Consider the following 18,158-nt stretch of genomic DNA (forward strand, 5'->3'; position numbering starts at 1 on the left):
GCGGGGGAAAATGCGGATGTGCTGGCTGTACCTTTTTTTGAGCAGGGCACTGAAGTCTAGATCGCCAGCATCCTCACCTGCATCACCTCTGTGGGAGAAGAACATTCATGACGAACTTCTCCTCCACCGCTTGCCCGCCTAGCGAGGCCGTTTGCGCTACTTGTCTGAATCCAAACATTTTCTTTGCGCTTTTCCTGCGTAAGTGATGTTTTTCAACAACATTTTTTGGCTTCGTCATTGTTTTGGACTCAACTTTTGAGTTTTTGACATTATTTATTCGCGCTCAAGTTTCTTCCTCACCACTTGTCAACCTCGCATACACCTACGTGTGCCACTTGCGACGCTTGAATGCTGTCTGGATGCGCATCCGCACTAAACATTTTCGTACTCACTGCTTGACCGCCTTGTAAACACCAACTTGCCCCCGCTTGTAAAGCAATAAAGATGTCCCAAAAAAACTGCTTCAGTTCCCTTCCTCTTCACTGTTCTCTCTCTTTTTTTTTTTTTTATCTCTTTAAACTACACTTTTTGCCTCAGTGCTCACGGAACTCAGAAACCCACTCATTCCACTCGCGAAGCGGCTACGAGAAAACCATTTGACTTGTTTCGTTAAACAGTGTTTGTTTTACCACCGTCCTGGTCTCAGAAGACCAAAAATCAATGGTGATATAAATTCTGAGCCTCTCTTGTGCCTCCACGGATGAGTGCTCCCTTCGAGGATAACACGCTCACTTGATGGTGGTGGTATAATCCCGGAAGGAGTGCTAACCCTCCCCGGAGAGGGATAATAACCTCGTGGACGGGACGTGCCGACTCTGCGGTCGACTAAGCATGAAAACGTCATTACGGCGGCCTACTGTACTCGAAGGCCTCTGCAGGGAGACTCAGATAACCTTCGTGCGAGGAGGGCACAGCGGGCTGTTGAGTAAGCGAAGGATGTCAAGCAATTAAAACTATTTCATCAACTTATTAGGCACATTATTGGACACCACGGTGATATTTTGGGCATTGTGCTTACTAATCCATGTACTTTTTTTTAAGCCTGTGGCACTGTACGGACTCTTGGTTGACTCTCATGTCTGGATCTGCACTCTCATGGAAGCTTTTCAGCTTACAAAGGATGTTTTGGGCTTTTCTTTTGTGTTTTTGTGACATATATTCCAACAAAAAGGAGCAACCTCAACAAAGTCTTTTTTTTTTTTTTTTTTTTGCAGATTTATTAAAAAACAAAACCTGAAACATCACAAACCCATAAGTAGTCAGACTCTTTGCTGTGACACTCAAATATTTCACTCGGATGCTGTCCATTTCTTCTGATCATCCTTGAGATGGTTCTACACCTTCATCGGAGTCCAGGTGTGTTTGATTATACTGATTGGATTTGATGTGGAAAGCCACACCCCTGTCTAGGCTTTACAGCTCACAGTGGATGTCAGCGCAAATGAGAATCATGAGGTCAAAGGAACTGCCAGAAGAGCTCAGAGACAGAATTGTGCCAAAGCACAGATCTGGCCAAGGTTACAAAAACATTTCTGCTGCACTTAAGGTTCCTAAGAGCACAGTGGCCTCCATCATCCTTAAATGGAAGACGTTTGGGACGACCAGACCCCTTCCTAGAGCTGCCCGTCCTGCCAAACTGAGAAGAGCCTTGGTGAGAGAGGTAAAGAAGAACCCAAAGATCACTGTGGCTGAGCTCCAGAGATGCAGTCGGGAGATGGGAGAAAGTTCTAGAAAGGCGGCCATTACTGCAGCCCTCCACCAGTCGGGCTTTATGGCAGAGTGGCCCGACGGAAGCCTCTCCTCAGTGCAAGACGCATGAAAGCCCGCATGGAGTTTGCTAAAAAAAAAAAAAAACACCTGAAGGACTCCAAGATGGCAAGAAATAAGATTCTCTGGTCTAATGAGACCAAGATAGAAATTGTTGGCCTTAATTCTAAGTGACGTGTGGAGAAAAGCAGGCACTGCTCATCACCTGTCTAATATAGTCCCAACAGTGAAGCATTATGCTGTGGGGGTGGTTTTCAGCTGCAGGGACAGGACGACTGGTTGCAACTGAAGAAAAGATGAATGCAGCCAAGTACAGGGTTATCCTGGATGAAAACCTTCTCCAGAGTGCTCAAGACCTCAGACTGGGCAGAAGGTTTTACCTTCCAACAAGACAATGACCCTGAGCACACAGCTAAAATACCGAAGGAGTGGCTTCAGAACAACTCCGTGACTGTTCTTGAATGGCCCAGCCAGAGCCCTGACTTAAACCCAATCGAGCATCTCTGGAGAGCAAATGGCGGAAATATAACAGAGAGTGAAAAATTGAAGGGGGTCTCAATGCTGTCCGTGAGTCAAGAAGACGATTACGATTAAATTACAGAGTCAAAATAGCAAAATCACCTTGTTCTGCCATTGTCAGTAAATCTTTGACTATTTTATTCCTTTTACAATGTAACCGTAACAGTGGTTAACTAACTTTTTATGCCAGTTGAGAATGTTAAAAATATGTTTTGAAGATAAAACGGAAATAATAAAATTCATGATTTTACATGCGCATTAATAACTGGTCGCTAAATACAATGAATTGAATTACAAATGTAATTTTAAAATTGTCTAATAATTTTATACGCACATTCATTCATTCATTCATTCATTCATTCATTCAACTTCCATTCCGCTTATCTCCACACGGGTCGCGGGCGCGCTATGAACTGGTCGCCAGCCAATCGCAGGGCACATAGAAACAAACAACCATTTTATTTTATTTTTTTTAAATATGCTCGCGACCCTAGTGAGGATAAGCGGCATGGAAAATGGATGGATGGTTTTCTGCAGTATTAGCGAGAGAGAGAGAGAGAGAGAGAGAGAACGTTTAAAGAAATTAGGCTGCCTTGAAAAAAAACCACCGAGCAACAACGTCCATGTTTAACCTTGCAGGCTAATAAATTTGACTTCTAAGCAATCTTTCGCTTTTCATTTACGTCTCCTCCCCCTCTTCCTCTTGGCAGTTGCGATATGAACCCCGCGCAAATGATGTGTCCGCCGGCCCCCCGTCCGCGGCTCAATATCGCACTGTCGCTTCGTACGCTAACGAGGACAGGAAATGATGCTTTCACGCGCAGATTACCGATAACCGGGACGCCTGCTGAAGGTGGACGCTGATTTATCGTTGCATCGTAAACAGGACCAGAGAGCTCGTGGTTGAACATTTATAGTCGGTAAATAGAATGCAACTTTTCCACCGCTTGCTCGCCTCGCATACGTGCTTGCTCTGCTCGCAAAGGCGTCTGCAGCCACATTTTTAGTTTGTAGTTGTCTTGTTTTATTGTTTTTATGTCAACTGTGTTTTGTTTCTTCTTTGTTTTGGACTTGGTTTTCTTATTTACCGCTTGCCTGCCTCGCACCACCCGCTAGCTCTCCTTGCAAAACTACACAGATGTCGGAATCCGTTTTTTTTGTTGTTGTTGCTGCGGCTTTCTCATTTTAGTCATGTTATTTCAACAATGCTTGGGTTCATCTTTCTTCCTCACCGCTGACCCACCATGTCAGAATGCTCAAAAACGGCTGGCAATGTAAGGAATTCTGCTTTGAAAATGGAACGGAAAATAATTGTGCGGCACGTCTACGATTGCGCAAGTGCATCAGCAATCTTGCCGGGCCGTAGCCTACATCGTCCGAGCGTGCCACAGGAGGAAAAGTGTACTGAACTCCAGTACTAATCGGAGCACTGAAATGAATGGCACGGATCGCCTCGTTGTGCGTGAGGTTTCGGGTGTGGTAAAGCATGGACACACAACAGAGAGCCTTGGTGAGGCGGACAGACGGACGGCGGACACTCACGATCGCTTAAAAGCCTCCAAAATGTTGTCCTGCTGCTGCTCTTCCACAGCTGAAAGCAAAACAGAAGAAAGAAGAAGACCGCTGAGCCTGCCTTCATCTTCACGCCAATAACAAACTCCTGACCTCGCCAGATGACGGAATAAAACAACGCATGCGGTTATTGTCTGACAAAGCCGGTTACGCGGCGGAGGCGGCCGAACGGAAGACGACAGTAACGCGATTAAGCAACGCACCCTGCACGGACACCTCAAAGGTGCAGCTGTCGCACTTGTCCTTGGAGGTCACCTCGCAGCGGTAGCCGCCTGCGTCACCATCCGCCACTTTCACGATGCGCATCTCGTACGTGTAGATCTGGAAAATAAACAGACACGCTTAAAAGTCAGCCGAGCGGACACTTTCTCGCCGGTCAAAGTCAAAGAAGTCAGGGCTGAGGAAAAGCTTGCGCTCAAGCTTGATGTTTAAAACGAGCAGATGGAATTACCTTGAGCGAGCTTGCAACGAGGTGACAAGTACACATGCTAGCGTGTTCAAATCAAAATTCTGCTGCAGTGATCATAAAATGAAATCAAATGAAAAGAAATGACTACCGCCTCCAAAGTGACCAAAGAATGCATTCTGTGCATTCTGGGCCTTGCAGTTGGTGAAATAAGGCATCTGGTTTATCATCACCGTCATTAGCGTTGCGTTGCATACCTTGGTGTTCCTGTCGTAGGTCTCCTTGAATTGCAGGTGCTTCCCAGCTTTGCTGCCCAGGTCCAGCCACTTGCCCTTCAGCCACTTCATGGTGGGCTTCCTCATCAGCGTGGACGAGTCCACCTTGGCCGAGAACGTCACATCTTGGCCTGCAAGACACATCAAAGAAACCTAACAATACTTTATACTGCATATCTTAGAGCACATTTCATACTTAAAAGTGTTTCACAAACCCCTCCACATCCAGAGCCATGTGTGTGCGTGTGTGTGTGTGTACAGTGGGTACGGAAAGTATTCAGAGCCCCTTAAATTTTTCACACTTTTTCATATTGCAGCCATGTGCTAAAATCATTTAAGTTCATTTTTTCCCCTCATTAATGTACACACAGCACCCCGTATTGACAGGGAAAAAAACTGAATTGTAGAAATATTTACAGATTTATTAAAAAAGAATAAGTATTAAGACCCTTTGCTGTGACACTCATTGAACTCGGGTGCTGTCCAATTTCTTCTGATCATCCTTAAAATGATTATACGCCTTCATTGGACTCCAGCTGTGTTCGATTATACGGATTGGACTTGATTAGGAAAGCCACACCTCCCTACATAAGACCTTACAGCTCACAGTGCATGTCAGAGCAAATAAGAAACCTGACTTAAACCCAATTGAGCATCTCTGGAGAGACCTGAAAATGGCTGCCCACCAACCTGACACAACTGGAGAGGATCTGCAAGGAGGAATGGCAGAGGATCCCCAAATCCAGGTGTGAAAAACTTGTTGCATCACTCCCAAAAAGACTCATGGCTGTATTAGCTCAAAAGGGTGCTATATATATATATATATATATATATATATATAGTGGTGCTCTTGACTTACAAGTTTTTCAAGATACAAGCTGTTGCTTGGCCAATTTTGTATATTGATTTAGGAGCAACAAATCATCTTCAATGTTACTTTCAACAATTTTTTTATACAAAATATTGCAAGATTCGCATGAACACGAAGCAATAACTGATAACTGATAACTACAAAACAAATGAATACAAGACCAGTGATGACAAAATGAATGAACAAAATTTGTAATATAAATGAAAGAATACCATTAGACAAAATGTGATGGGCAACAAACTTTTGTAACATAAAAAATGTAAAGAAAATGCTAAATATGTCGAATAAGGATAAAACATAACTAAAATAAATATTGTCTGTTGGACAGAGGAGCGGACGCCAGAGGGGATTTTTTTGCAGACCTTTGATGGCGTCGGCGCTCTCCGGCTTGAGCACAAACAGGCCGGTCAGGCCGGTCAACTGTGGGTCCTCACCTGGGGTGACCTCTGCCAGGGTGACATACATTAACATTACCATCAAAAACAAACAACAAGACATAACGTGTCTTTTAGGAGGACACGTGTATTTTTAGGGTGCGTTCACACCGATTGTCCGCTTTTTTTTTTTTCTGGTTTGATCTGCTTTGTAAGCAATGGTTAAGTCTGCGTACCAAACGTACCAAAATCCCAAAACATCTCACAGGTTTCACCAGCCTTGGTCCTATTAGCTGCTGATGCTACGGTATCGCTAATGCTAGCGGCAGCTCGAGAGTCGATTCGGGTCAAACTCGATGCACTGGGGTGCGCTCGGTTTGCCGTGTTCACACTTTACCAAGTGAACCGCGACAAGGGAGGGCACAACAGCAATCCAAACTATGAGCCAACTCATCCATTAAAATTGTGTGAAAGCCCCCAACATTTATCATAAGTACACACCCAAGACGAAGATCACCATTGTACATTTAAGGGTACAATGTCTTGTCAGTCAGAACCCTCAAAGGATTTGCTTTGAACCCCAACAATTAGATTGTGTCATCACAAACTGCAGTATTGTTGCCTATAATTTCGGACACATGCAGTCATGATGATAAACCACAAGGACCGATGACAAACGATAATGGACCAGAGTGAGTTACCATTCAAATCACCCTTCTGGCAACGTTGTTAATGAATAGTTAAACCATTTATATTCTCCAGTTAATAGGCAGATCCTCGGCAAGTCTTACCGTCAGGCGGTAACTCTGCATCGTATCGTGTTTTGGTGGGAAAAGAGAAAGTATGTCAGTCTGTATAACAGCATGATTGTTTTTAACATACTATAACAACATACTGTTGTAGGTCGGAAGATGGCAGAACACATTAGTTCATGATAAATGAGTTATTTCAACAATGCACACGTTATCCAGAGAGGATGGTGGGAACTATTTCCAAAATGATGTGTATAAACATAAACTCTGGATAAAGCTATGCGGCCGTCCGCATAGTCATTTGAATCAATCCAAACGCTAAACCCTAAACGAAAAACTAAACTATAGGGATCATTTGAGTACCTAAAAAAGCAAAAGTAACACAGACCAATGGAGGCTCTGGATAAAGCTATGTGGGCATCCCTCCGAAATCTAAACTGACCCTCAAAAATCCAAACTACATGGATGATTCGACTTCCTCCAAAAAAATAAAAACAAATTAAAAATAACAGATAAATGTGCGCTCTGGTTTAAGATATACAGACGTATATTTGAATTGATCCCAAATCTAAAGTAATTCTTGAAAAAATCCAATCTATTTGATTGATCTAGCTATCATTTGAGTCCCTGAAAAAAATGTGCGCTTTAGATAAAGCTATGCAGCCGTCCGCATAGTCATTAACATCCCCCCAAAATCTAAAGTAACTGAAATTGAAAAATTAAATAAAAAAAAAAGAAGAAAATCAATATTTGAGTCTATAGAAAAGCAAAAGGAACACATAAAAAATTCACCATGCACAATGGCTCCAAACTAGGTACTTGTTTTATTCGTAGAAATAAATAATTTTAAAAAGTAATAAATGAAATTAATTATGCTTTGTTAGCTCCAAATGCTAATTTTATGCCACTAATTTACCTTGTTACCATTCGTGGCGAACGCTACAAGCTAAAGAGTCACTTCCTGATACGTCTCTCTCTCTCTCACGCTCACACGCACACGCACACCTACACGCACACACGCACACACGCACACACACACACACACACACACACACACACAGAGTGATAGACGCTCATGTTTACCAGTGCACAAAACGCAACAAACACAACAAGCAAACAAACCGCAAGCGGGGGCATTTGGGGGGATTTGTGAGGGTGCTTTGTCGTTGGCACACGATCGCCACCTTACCGTCGCTTGGCTCAGAGTTTGCTGAGCGAGAGGAAACATGGATGCCAGCGAGGCGTGGAGGCAGGAAAACGGCATGGGCGGCAGGGGGGGGGGGAGAAGACATTTGGTGACCAACACAACAAAGAGCATGCGAGAGGAAGAGGTAGCGGGTGAGTTTACCTGAGGTCGGCTGGACGTCTGCTGATGGAGGAGATGCAAAAGTCAGCAGGGTACCCTAAACCTACCCCCTAAAACGAATGCCCTATCCTTACCCCAACCCCTAATCAGTAATTGCAATCCTAACCCCTAATTTTAACCCAAACCCCTCAACTGGTGTTAACCCTAACCTTAACGCCTTAATTGTAACACTTTACCACTAATCCCCAACTGCTAACAACAATCTTTAAACCCTGACAGCTCACCCTAATCCCAACTCTAACAGGATTTCAGTTTAGCATGTAGCACAAACACACATAACTGTCCATATTCCCACAGGGTATCACGAGTGACTTTCAAGTTTCACCTCAAGCATGGTGAAGGTCAAACAATTTTCCTTATGAACACATTTGCAGGGAAAATACACGGAAAAGCACACAAAATGAAGCGCAGTCACGCATCAGAAATGCAAATGATGTCACCAAAAAAAAGGGCGCATTTATGGCCGGTATGCATATACGGTGTGTATCCATGCGTGTGTGAGTTTTCCTAATGGCGCGGACCACGCAGATGAATGTTTTATGTGTCCTTCAGCTACCTTTGTGCAAGTTAGCAGTCCGGGCCTTTGATCACTCTGGTACTAAACTTAAAAAGATCTGGAGGGGAATTTTGTATTCCTGGATTTTTAGTATTTTTTTTTGTTTTTTTGATTTCCCTTCTCACCCTTTCACCACCAAGACGTTTTATCCCTGGCGTCTGACAGTAGCAGTGTGTGTGTGTGTGTGTGTGTGTGTGTGTGTGTGTGTGTGCGCGGTGACGCTGGAGGTAGTAGGAAGGTTCGTAAAAAGATGCTTGGAGATGTTTGCCTGGCGAGAGGCAGGAAGCAGCTAATCGCTAACGAGCCCCCCCCCCGCCCCCGAGAGTCACAAACACCTTTTTGTGCGCTCACCTTGTCGGATTAAGACGCGCTCATGTTAGCCAGGCAAAGTCTAATAGAGGATGAGAGTGTGTGTGTGTGTGTGTGAGAGAGAGTGTGTGTGTGTCTGTCAATCCAGATGAATTAGTGCATAAGCAGGTGCAATGATGAGGAAGAATGGAGATTCAGATGAAAGCTCACAACCAGATTTGCCTCTTCAAAGACTCAGAGTGTGTGTGTGTGTGTGTGTGTGTGTGCGTGTGTGTGTGTGTGTGTGGGGCACGGTTATGCATACATTGTGGATGATCGTATTCGCATCTCACCCTCAGCCATCACTCATGCGCACGAGGAGCGTTTATTTGCTCACCTCGGGTGTCTGAAACAGAAAAAGAAGAGTTGAGATGCGGACGGACTGTTGCGATGTAATTAAACGAGTCCGTATTTCAAATACCGCACTCACCGGCGGGTACCGCCGGTGTAGCTTGAGCGCCATCGTTGGCTGCGAATACACAGCAGACATGGAGTTAAATCAAATGGACGATTAAGACAGATTACAAATCGTGCGAACAATTTCACGGCAACTCGGAAAAATATATCTTATACCGCGAAGTGTAGTGTCCATCCATCCATTTTCCGTACCCCTTATCCTCACTAGGGTCACGGGCACGCTGGCACTTATTTCAGCTAACTCTGGGCGAGAGGCGGGGCACACCCTGAACTGGTCGTCAGCCAATTGCAGGGCACAAATAGACAATCAATCCCCAAGGTTGCGTCTCCTGCTCTCTCTACACGAACGACTGCACCTCAACGCATCCGCGGAAATTCATTACTTAAAAAAAAATGGTATTCATTACTTTGGGATGCTGTTCTTCTTCATACCTAATATTGTGACACAAGTCAGCCAGCAAGAGTCGTGGGAAGCGAACGGCCCAAAAAAAAAAAAAAAAGGCCCTGCACAGCCACTTCGCCGGAATGTTCCTCCTTAATCTCCCCTGACATTTCACGTCTCATCCAAGTCCAACATTTGAGCATGCATGTACAGTATGTCATGTAACTGTATCCAGGGCAACACACCTGTTTCCTGCGTGTGTGCGTACGTGTATGATGTCACCTGAGTCGTAAAGTCTGCGCTAACCAGAAGCCATCTTGCAGTCCGGCCGAGCGCCAGGCCATTCGGCGGTCTGGCATCCCCGCCGCCTGCGCTCTTAACACACAAGCGCGGCGGCCTTTTGCGAGCGCCGCCCGTGTTGATTAGAGCGCAGACGCACGCGAGATCGACTTTTTCTAGCCACCAAAGCTAGTTTCACTTTGCAACAGAGATGATAAGTCAACAGATGGATCGAGAATAAAACTTTCTCAGGGAATGTCGAGAATTCAAAGGAACTTTTGGGAGAAATTCCAGTCATCAGTTTACAGTCAGCCCATAAAATCTAATCTTCCAGTTCACAGTCTTTTTATCCCGTAAGCCTTATAACCGCATTCCCTTTCTTCTCCCATAAATCATCACAGGAAGACATCCCAAGGCGAAATCCAAACAAGCCCTAATTCCAGTCATTGTTGCCAAACATCCCGTCCTTGGCGTTCTGAAATGGATCGGATGCCTGACCGAGGCGGAATGTCGGGGCACTGAGCGTGTCCGATAACCCTTGGCGGAGTGGGAAGAACATTTGTGGCAAGACAAACAACAACTCGGGAGCTTTGAGACTCCGGAGTAGCGATTGGCTAAATAGTCCCGCTATATTAGCCGCTCCGTGTTCAGTCACTATCAAGGTTGTCATGGTAACAAGAACAGGGAATGAAAGTCAATCAGCCAGGCTTGCATTTACACTGCAGTTCGAAGCCACCAGATGTAAATGATGATAAATCTTTGGAATAAGGATATATTTATTTAACTTTAATTGCGCAACTTGGAATTCGGTAGGCACATCTATCACGAGTATCGCAACAAATTTCAACGTTGTATACGAAACAGAGCCTGTTCCAATTGTTGCATTTCCCAATTCACAGATAAAACCTGTCTTAATTGATCAGGCTGACTTCTTTTTTTTGGTCTCCTTCTCTTATAAAGTTGTCATACATTCATGAGATAATTAAAAAAGCAAAATATGAACTTGTTGGGCCTCAGCAGAAGCAATTTTATAAAGTAGGGCAGACAAAGATCTCCACACATCTTCTTGTTCCATTCTGTCAACATTACTTAAAGTTGGAATGAAAAGCTTGGAATGTCGTCTGATACTAAAGTCGTCTCTTTCCGAGAATATCAACCATCACTGCTGACCGGACAGGTGCCCTCGCCCATGACTGGGATTCCCTCTTATAGAAGGCAATGATCTCTTTGGCGACCGTTCAGACCGAGGGGGAGAATATCAAATTAACTCATGTGTCCAGCGTCCCGGTAATAATGGTTCTCCAACCACGCCACCCCCACCGCCGTTGTCCATTATGACCACCGCCCAAGTGCCATTAATCTCAGCGATACCATCTGTCCACATATTCAAAAACAGATCCTTCTTAATACAAATCTTTGTCTATAGGACCAGGATTAAAGTGGCGCTTCGGTCACGCCATGGTGCGACAACTGCTTGGCCTCAAGGGGGCGCAGTACGGGAGAGGCTTCCGAAGTGGTTCCGCGACGGAATGAGATCTGTTTGGAATTTGAGTCACTTAAAAGCAAAGGCTGCCTGAAATCTCACCGGACTCACAACTCTGCGAGCAGCAGCTAAAAATAGACGCTAATTAGTCGACTGTGCTAACATTCTTCATTTGACAATAGGTTTATTATTGTGGTAGTAGTTCACAGCAGAGTACAACGGTATCAGCTACATTTTTGTATGAACTTCAATGTATATTATATCAGACCGATGGCAAAAAAAAAGAAGCAATATTTATGTTTTATGCCGAATCAGCTAATGTTGCTGCTGTGCTCCACCTCACAAAATGATGAAGACTTCACATTTCACAATTTAGTGTCACCCATCTATCTAGTATACGAGGTTCAAATTTGGTAGCAAAATCTCTAGGAGTCCGTCTTCGATGGACACCTGGGAAAGGTCAAATTGATCATAAAATGGCAGAGACCCTGTGTCTTTTCAAATATGGCATCCTGGGGCAAACCTCATGTTGCTAAGTGAAATTGGCTTCGGGGGCAGAATTTTCAAAACTTTACAAACATTACAGGAGACCCGACTGACAATTTCTGGAGATATGTTGGGGTTTGCGAACATCCTCATCTACTTAGTTGGCCTAGGAAGAGCACGGCACCACACCCGCATTCACCTTGCGCCCCCGCTGGCATCAGCAAGTCCACAGGCTGGGCAAGTGACTCCATCCGAGAGGCCTTTCGCACCTCTCCACATGTCGCGAGGTGGGATGATGATCCCCTGCCAGATTGGCGAGGTGACACCATTGAATGACTCCTCCTCACGACTCCCTCAACTATTCTGGTGGCTGTTTATTGGGCAGCGCTCCCCCTTCCAGATCTCCCCACCATCACCCAGCACCAGACTACCGAGGGAGTCACATGGTCTGGCTGAAGCCAAAGAGGCCTGGAGGGCTTCAGAGGTGAGACGGTGTCATGAACTTCAAGAGTAGTCGGGATCAGCGTCTGCCCGACAGCCACAGGAACTCGAGTCACAGGATGCGAACAGCCTCTACAGCGCTGGTGTCAAACTGAAGGCCCGGGGGGCCAGATCCGGCCCGCCACGTGATTTTACGTGGCCCGCGAAGGCAAATCATGTGTGTCAACTTCCATGATTCTTGTTCAAATCTGTACCAAGATTTCAAATTGTCATATTTCGTAAATAGCATTGAGATACTGCAAGCATTTTTGTGTTACCAAATATGAACAATAGTTGAAAAACCCATTTCCCTTGATTTCTGATTCCAAAACTAGTTAATAATATGATGAGGTGATTCGGTTGTTAGGCTGTTACAGCCAAATAGAACAAAAACATGATGAGGCGATTAAAGACTTTTAATGGTTTCACAGTCACAACGGCCCTCTGAGCGATACCGTAACTACAACGTGGCCCGCGACAAAAATAGGTTTGACACCCCTGCTCCACAGTATATCGTGGTTCATTGTTATAGCCCCCCACTTTAACTGGGATTTTTAAGAGACTGGGATTTTACAGTATCCAAGCAAGTTCCAATTTAGTTGTGCCACGACATGTCGGGCAGCACTGAGCTCTGATATCTGCCTGTTAGCATTGCTGTATGCTCTGTTTGCAATGTACGTGTTGCTATTCCGTGTGTGTTAAAGTAGCAGTTGTTTGAAGGTTTAGTGTTCCAGTAACATAGATGCGAGTTTCCGTTAGTCCGTCAATGGCATTTCGTTTTGTATGTTAGCATTAGACTAGCAGACTTTTGTTAGACTATACGATATGTGCCCTAGTTTTCATATGATTCAATTTTATTGATTGATTGATGTATCGTATTATTACAATCATGAACTTAAATTCAACGACCGTTGCATTGACATGTTGAGCAAACACCAGCGGAGCATCCTGTCCAAAGTCAGACCTTAAAAATCAGAGCACAACGTACAATAAACCAGTTTCACTACACTTTCTTTAGCCACATATGGTGGCTTATTTAGCAGGACAAGGGCACCATTGGGCCAACGAAAGTGTGGTGAAACTGTTATACTGGTGTGCTTTTATTGTGAAGGGATAATTTTTGGCAGGATGCCACGCCAGTGTCCCAACTTGTCAGTGTTGCCGAGCTGACCGGGAGAGTTATTATTGAGTTGTTGATAAAAGCTTGCATTGTGGAATACGTCGACATCCGTTGAGCGCTTTCTACACAATGCGACAGAAGGTTCAGAACACCAGCCACTTTATAAAGAAGGCAAGAAGCAATCATTTATATTTACTTCACACTGTTTTGTATGTAAACCTACAGTGGGGACAGAAAGTATTCAGACCCCCTTAAAACTTTCACTCTTTGTTTTATTGCAGCCATTTGCTAAAATCATTGAAGTTCTTTTTTTCCCCTCATTAATGTACACACAACACCCCATATTGACAGGAAAAAAAACGGAATTGTTGAAACTTTTGCAGATTTATTAAAAAAGAAAAACTGAAATATCACACAGCCATAAGTATTCAGACCCTTTGCTGTGACACTCACATATTAAACCCGGGTGCTGTCCATTTCTTCTGATCATCCTTGAGATGGTTCTACACCTTCACTGGCCTCCAGCTGTGTTTGATTATACGGATTGGACTTGATGAGGAAAGCCACACACCTGTCTATATAAGACCTAACAGCTCACAGTGCGTCAGAGCAATCATGAGGTCAAAGGAACTGCCTGAAGAGCTCAGAGACAGAATTGTGGCAAGGCACAGATCTGGCCAAGGTTACAAAAAAATGTCTGCTGCACTTAAGGTTCCTAAGAGCACAGTGGCCTCCATAACCCTTAAATGGAAGACGTTTGGGAAGACCAGAACCCTTCCAAGAGCTGACCGTCTGGCCTAACTGAGCAACCATGGGAGAAGAGCGAGAGAAGTAAAGAAGAACCCAAACATCACTGTGGCTGAGCTCCAGAGATGCAGTTGGGAGATGGGAGAAAGTTCTAGAAAGTCAACCATCACTGCAGCCCTCCACCAGTCGGGGCTTTATGGCAGAGTGGCCCGACGGAAGCCTCTCCTCGGTGCAAGACACATGAAAGCCCGCATGGAGTTTGCTAAAAAAAAAAAAAAAAAACACCTGAAGGACCCCAAGATGGTGAGAAATAAGATTCTCTGGTCTGAGGGGACCAAGATTGAAATTGTTGGCCTTAATTCTAACGGTTATGTGTGGAGAAAAGCAGGCACTGCCCATCACCTGTTCAATACAGTCCCAACAGTGAAGCATGGTGGTGGCAGTGGTTTTAATCTGCAGGGACAGGTTGCAATCGAAGGAAAGATGAATGAGGCCAAGTACAGGGATATCCTGGACGAAAACCTTCTCCAGAGTGCTCAGAACCTCAGACTGCACCAAAGGTTCACCTTCCAACAAGACAATGACCCAAAGCACACAGCTGAAACAACGAATGAGTGGCTTCAGAACAACTCCGTGACTGTTCTTGAATGGCCCAGCCAGAGCCCTGACTTAAACCCAATTGAGCATCTCTGTTAAGACCTGAAAATGGCTGTGCACCAACGTTCACCCAACAGTCCCAACAGTGAAGCATGGTGGTGGCAGCATCATGCTGTGGGGGTGGTTTTCAGCTGCAGGGACAGGACGACCGGTTGCAATAGAAGGAAAGATGAATGCGGCCAAGTACAGGGATATCCTGGACAAAAACCTTCTCCAGAGTGCTCAGGACCCCAGACTGGGCCGAAGGTTCACGTTCCAACAAGACAATGACCCTAAGCACACAGCTAAAATTCTGAAGGAGTGGCTTCAGAACAACTCCGTGACTGTTCTTGAATGGCCCAGCCAGAGCCCTGACATAAACCCAATTGAGCATCTCTGGAGAGACCTGAAAATGGCTGCCCCGTTCACCATCCAACCTGACAGAACTGGAGAAGATCTGCAAGGAGGAATGGCAGAGGATCCCCAAATCCAGGTGTGAAAAACTTGATGCATCATTCCCAAAAAGACTCATGGCTGTATTAGCTCAAAAGGGTGCTTCTACTAAATACTGAGCAAAGGGTTTGAATACTTACGGCTGTGTGATATTTCAGTTTTTCTTTAATAAATCTGCAAAAAATTTCAACAATTCTGGTTTTTTTCCTGTCAATATGGAGTGCTGTGTGTACATTAATGAGGAAAAAAATGAACTTAAATTATTTGAGCAAATGGCTGCAATATAACAATGTGAAAAATTTAAGGGTAGTCTGAATACTTTCCATACCCACTGTATTGTTATTCTCGATGAAATGATTTTTTTTTTTTTTTTTTTATTTTGCATGTCTGGAACAGATTAATTGAATTGAATTCCGGGCACGTCCCACCGGGAGGAGACCCCGGGGACGACCCAGGACACGCTGGAGAGACTACGTCCTTCGGCTGTCCTGGGAACGCCTCGGGATCCCCCCCCCCGGAAGAGCTGGATGAAGTGGCTGGGGAGAGGGAAATCTGGGCGTCCCTGCTAAAGCTACTGCCCCCGCGACCCGACCTCAGATTGGCATATACAGGGGATAAAGGACAAGGTGATTCCACCTGCCTTGGCAGAGGCCTCCCCATTCATCCTCTCTCTCCTCCTGCACTTGCGTCTCACCGCAGGTTTCAAGCTCTGATTTACGCGCCTGTTGATAAAAGGCGGCGACAGCGCATATTTTAGTCGCCATGACGGCACAAACGCGTTACAGCCCCCACAGTGGGATGTACACACTGAAATAGGTGACAATATCGGGTGGGGGGAATACAAAACTGATTAAAAATAAATCAAGCAAAGCAAAGCAAATGTATTGATATAGCGCATTTCGTACAAAAGGTAACGCAATGTGCTTTACATGAGTTAAAGCATTTAAAAACAAAAATACAGTCATGCTAAAATGGTAGAGAAACACTATGGGGCAACAAATATTTTGAAAATAAGTCGATTAAAAAAACTGAAAGATAGAAATATTACAGTAGCTAAAACAAAAAATACAAAATACAAAATACAAAATAAAAAATACAAAATAGATAGAGCCTATCCTAGCTATACAAAAATAAATAAATAAAATACTAGACAAAATGTGAAAATTCAATAGTAATAGATGCAATAATAAAAGAAAAAAACTAAATTCTAAAAATACAGAAATGGAAAAAATTGAAAATTCAAAAATGAAATGAAACAATATGAAAAGTATAAAACAAATTTAAAAAATATTACACAAATACTAAACGATGATGACGAGAATACAAAGCTATTCAATTGTCTACACCGTTTGTCTTGATTAGGTTGATGTGAATACAAAATTGACAAAAAAGCAAAAATAGCAGACAAATTAGAAAAAAATAAAAATAATTTTAAAATAATACAAATATAAGCTCATTGGCAGATAAGCTACGCTACAATATAATAACACAAGTGCAAATTTAACAATTCAAGAAATGAGTCCATTTGGACATTTGTTAATATCGCAAAACTGTAACCCGAGACGAGACCAATCGTCATCTGCCTTCATTCAAACGCATAAACCGTGTACTTTCTAAAGGTGGCCGAGTCACTTACACTAAGCTCTGTATTAAACTATAAAAGAGAATATCAAAAATGTAAATCCTCTCTTAAGCCGTGTGGCCCCTGGTGGGCCAATAGTGAGTCGAGCAGTAGATGGTGATTGACAAGCTACGTTAGCTGCTCCTTTGTGTCGACATGCCAGCAGCTTTTGTGCAACATCTTACCGGGCTCCTGGAGCTCAGGCATGTCTGTCACAGTCACTTCCAAAGCGTCTTCTTCGTCTCGGGGATCTGCCTGCACTTCCTGCTCCGTCCCTTTTTTATCACCTCACCACCTCCTCCTTCCTCCTCCGCCTGCGAAGACTGCCAGTCATCACATCTGCTTGGAGTGACAGAGCGCTTGTCACCTGAAACCTCGGCAGCAGCTTTGAGAGCAAAAAGATCAGGGCCGCCGGGAGACGCCGCCCGTCCCCGAGGAGCTCCTCGTCGAGGGTGTTAACGACCGCCGCGCTAATCAATCAACGGGGCGACAGAGGCCCCGATGCCTCGCGTGCGTTTCTCTGCTCCGAAATAACAAGAAGAAAATGTGGATAATGGAGAACATGGGCCCGTCTCGGACGATGACGTGCCCGAGCTGTTCGCGGCGAGGACTCCACAAGGTCGAGAAATCTCATGCGCTCTCCAGGAGTTGGCCCGTACACTCACCGTGACCCTGATGCAGACATGGCTGCAGATACTTTTACAGCGGATGTAAATAGAAGCTCGGCAGACGCAATATTTGATGCACCTAATGCAGTAGCCGCGACCGAACTCCACAATTGACCCTGAAATGGCTACTTCACAGAAAAATTCTCGGCTTCTTGAGACTTTTCCGTGGGTCTACTCGTGATAGACGTGCATACCAAACTTCATGGTGCTAAGAGGGAAACAGCTTTTTGGGGGCTGAATTTTGAAAATATTGCAGAAATCGACCCGCAAATGGCCACTTCAATCCAAAATATCTGACTTGCCGTGCCTGCGTGGGTTTTCTCCGGGTACTCCGGCATCATGAGACGCATCTATCAAAAAGTTTTTTTTTTTAAAAAGATGACATCTTTGGTCTCCTTTTTTTCACAGCACATTTGAACACGTGACAAAGTGAAAAGTTTCACATAAAATCTACATTCACATTCAGACTAAGAATAGCACAGCTGTTTAAGGTGTTAAAGAGAGCGATAACACCCAATCGGTGACCAGATACTTCATCTCAAGTTGTGCAAAACCTACACGAGTCAGCTACTTTATATAA

The 18,158-nt window shown here is 44.4% G+C and overlaps 1 protein-coding gene across 4 annotated transcripts in view; it reads right to left on the reverse strand.

The window, feature by feature from the left end:
• Positions 1–17,233, reverse strand: part of mybpc2a (myosin binding protein Ca) — a 32,456-nt gene extending 15,223 nt beyond the window's left edge. The window contains exons 1-10 of one of the 4 annotated variants that reach the window (XM_061749791.1): positions 17,096–17,223; positions 9,237–9,275; positions 7,885–9,152; positions 7,726–7,746; positions 6,576–6,590; positions 5,773–5,856; positions 4,522–4,670; positions 4,062–4,179; positions 3,829–3,877; positions 32–88 (exon numbers count right to left, since the gene is read on the reverse strand). In XM_061749791.1, the coding sequence (XP_061605775.1) occupies positions 32–88; positions 3,829–3,877; positions 4,062–4,179; positions 4,522–4,626 (329 nt within the window). In that variant the 5' untranslated portion in view covers positions 4,627–4,670; positions 5,773–5,856; positions 6,576–6,590; ... (2 more) ...; positions 9,237–9,275; positions 17,096–17,223. Of the gene's footprint in view, positions 1–31; positions 89–3,828; positions 3,878–4,061; positions 4,180–4,521; positions 4,671–5,772; positions 5,857–6,575; positions 6,591–7,725; positions 9,153–9,236; positions 9,276–17,095 lie in introns of all 4 variants that reach the window. The other 3 variants (XM_061749790.1, XM_061749789.1, XM_061749793.1) reach the window with 3 other exon arrangements.
• Positions 17,234–18,158: the final 925 nt, after the last annotated feature.

The sequence above is a fragment of the Phyllopteryx taeniolatus genome, chromosome 16 (genome assembly GCF_024500385.1).
Source record: "Phyllopteryx taeniolatus isolate TA_2022b chromosome 16, UOR_Ptae_1.2, whole genome shotgun sequence".
Taxonomy (NCBI): Eukaryota; Metazoa; Chordata; class Actinopteri; order Syngnathiformes; family Syngnathidae; genus Phyllopteryx; species Phyllopteryx taeniolatus.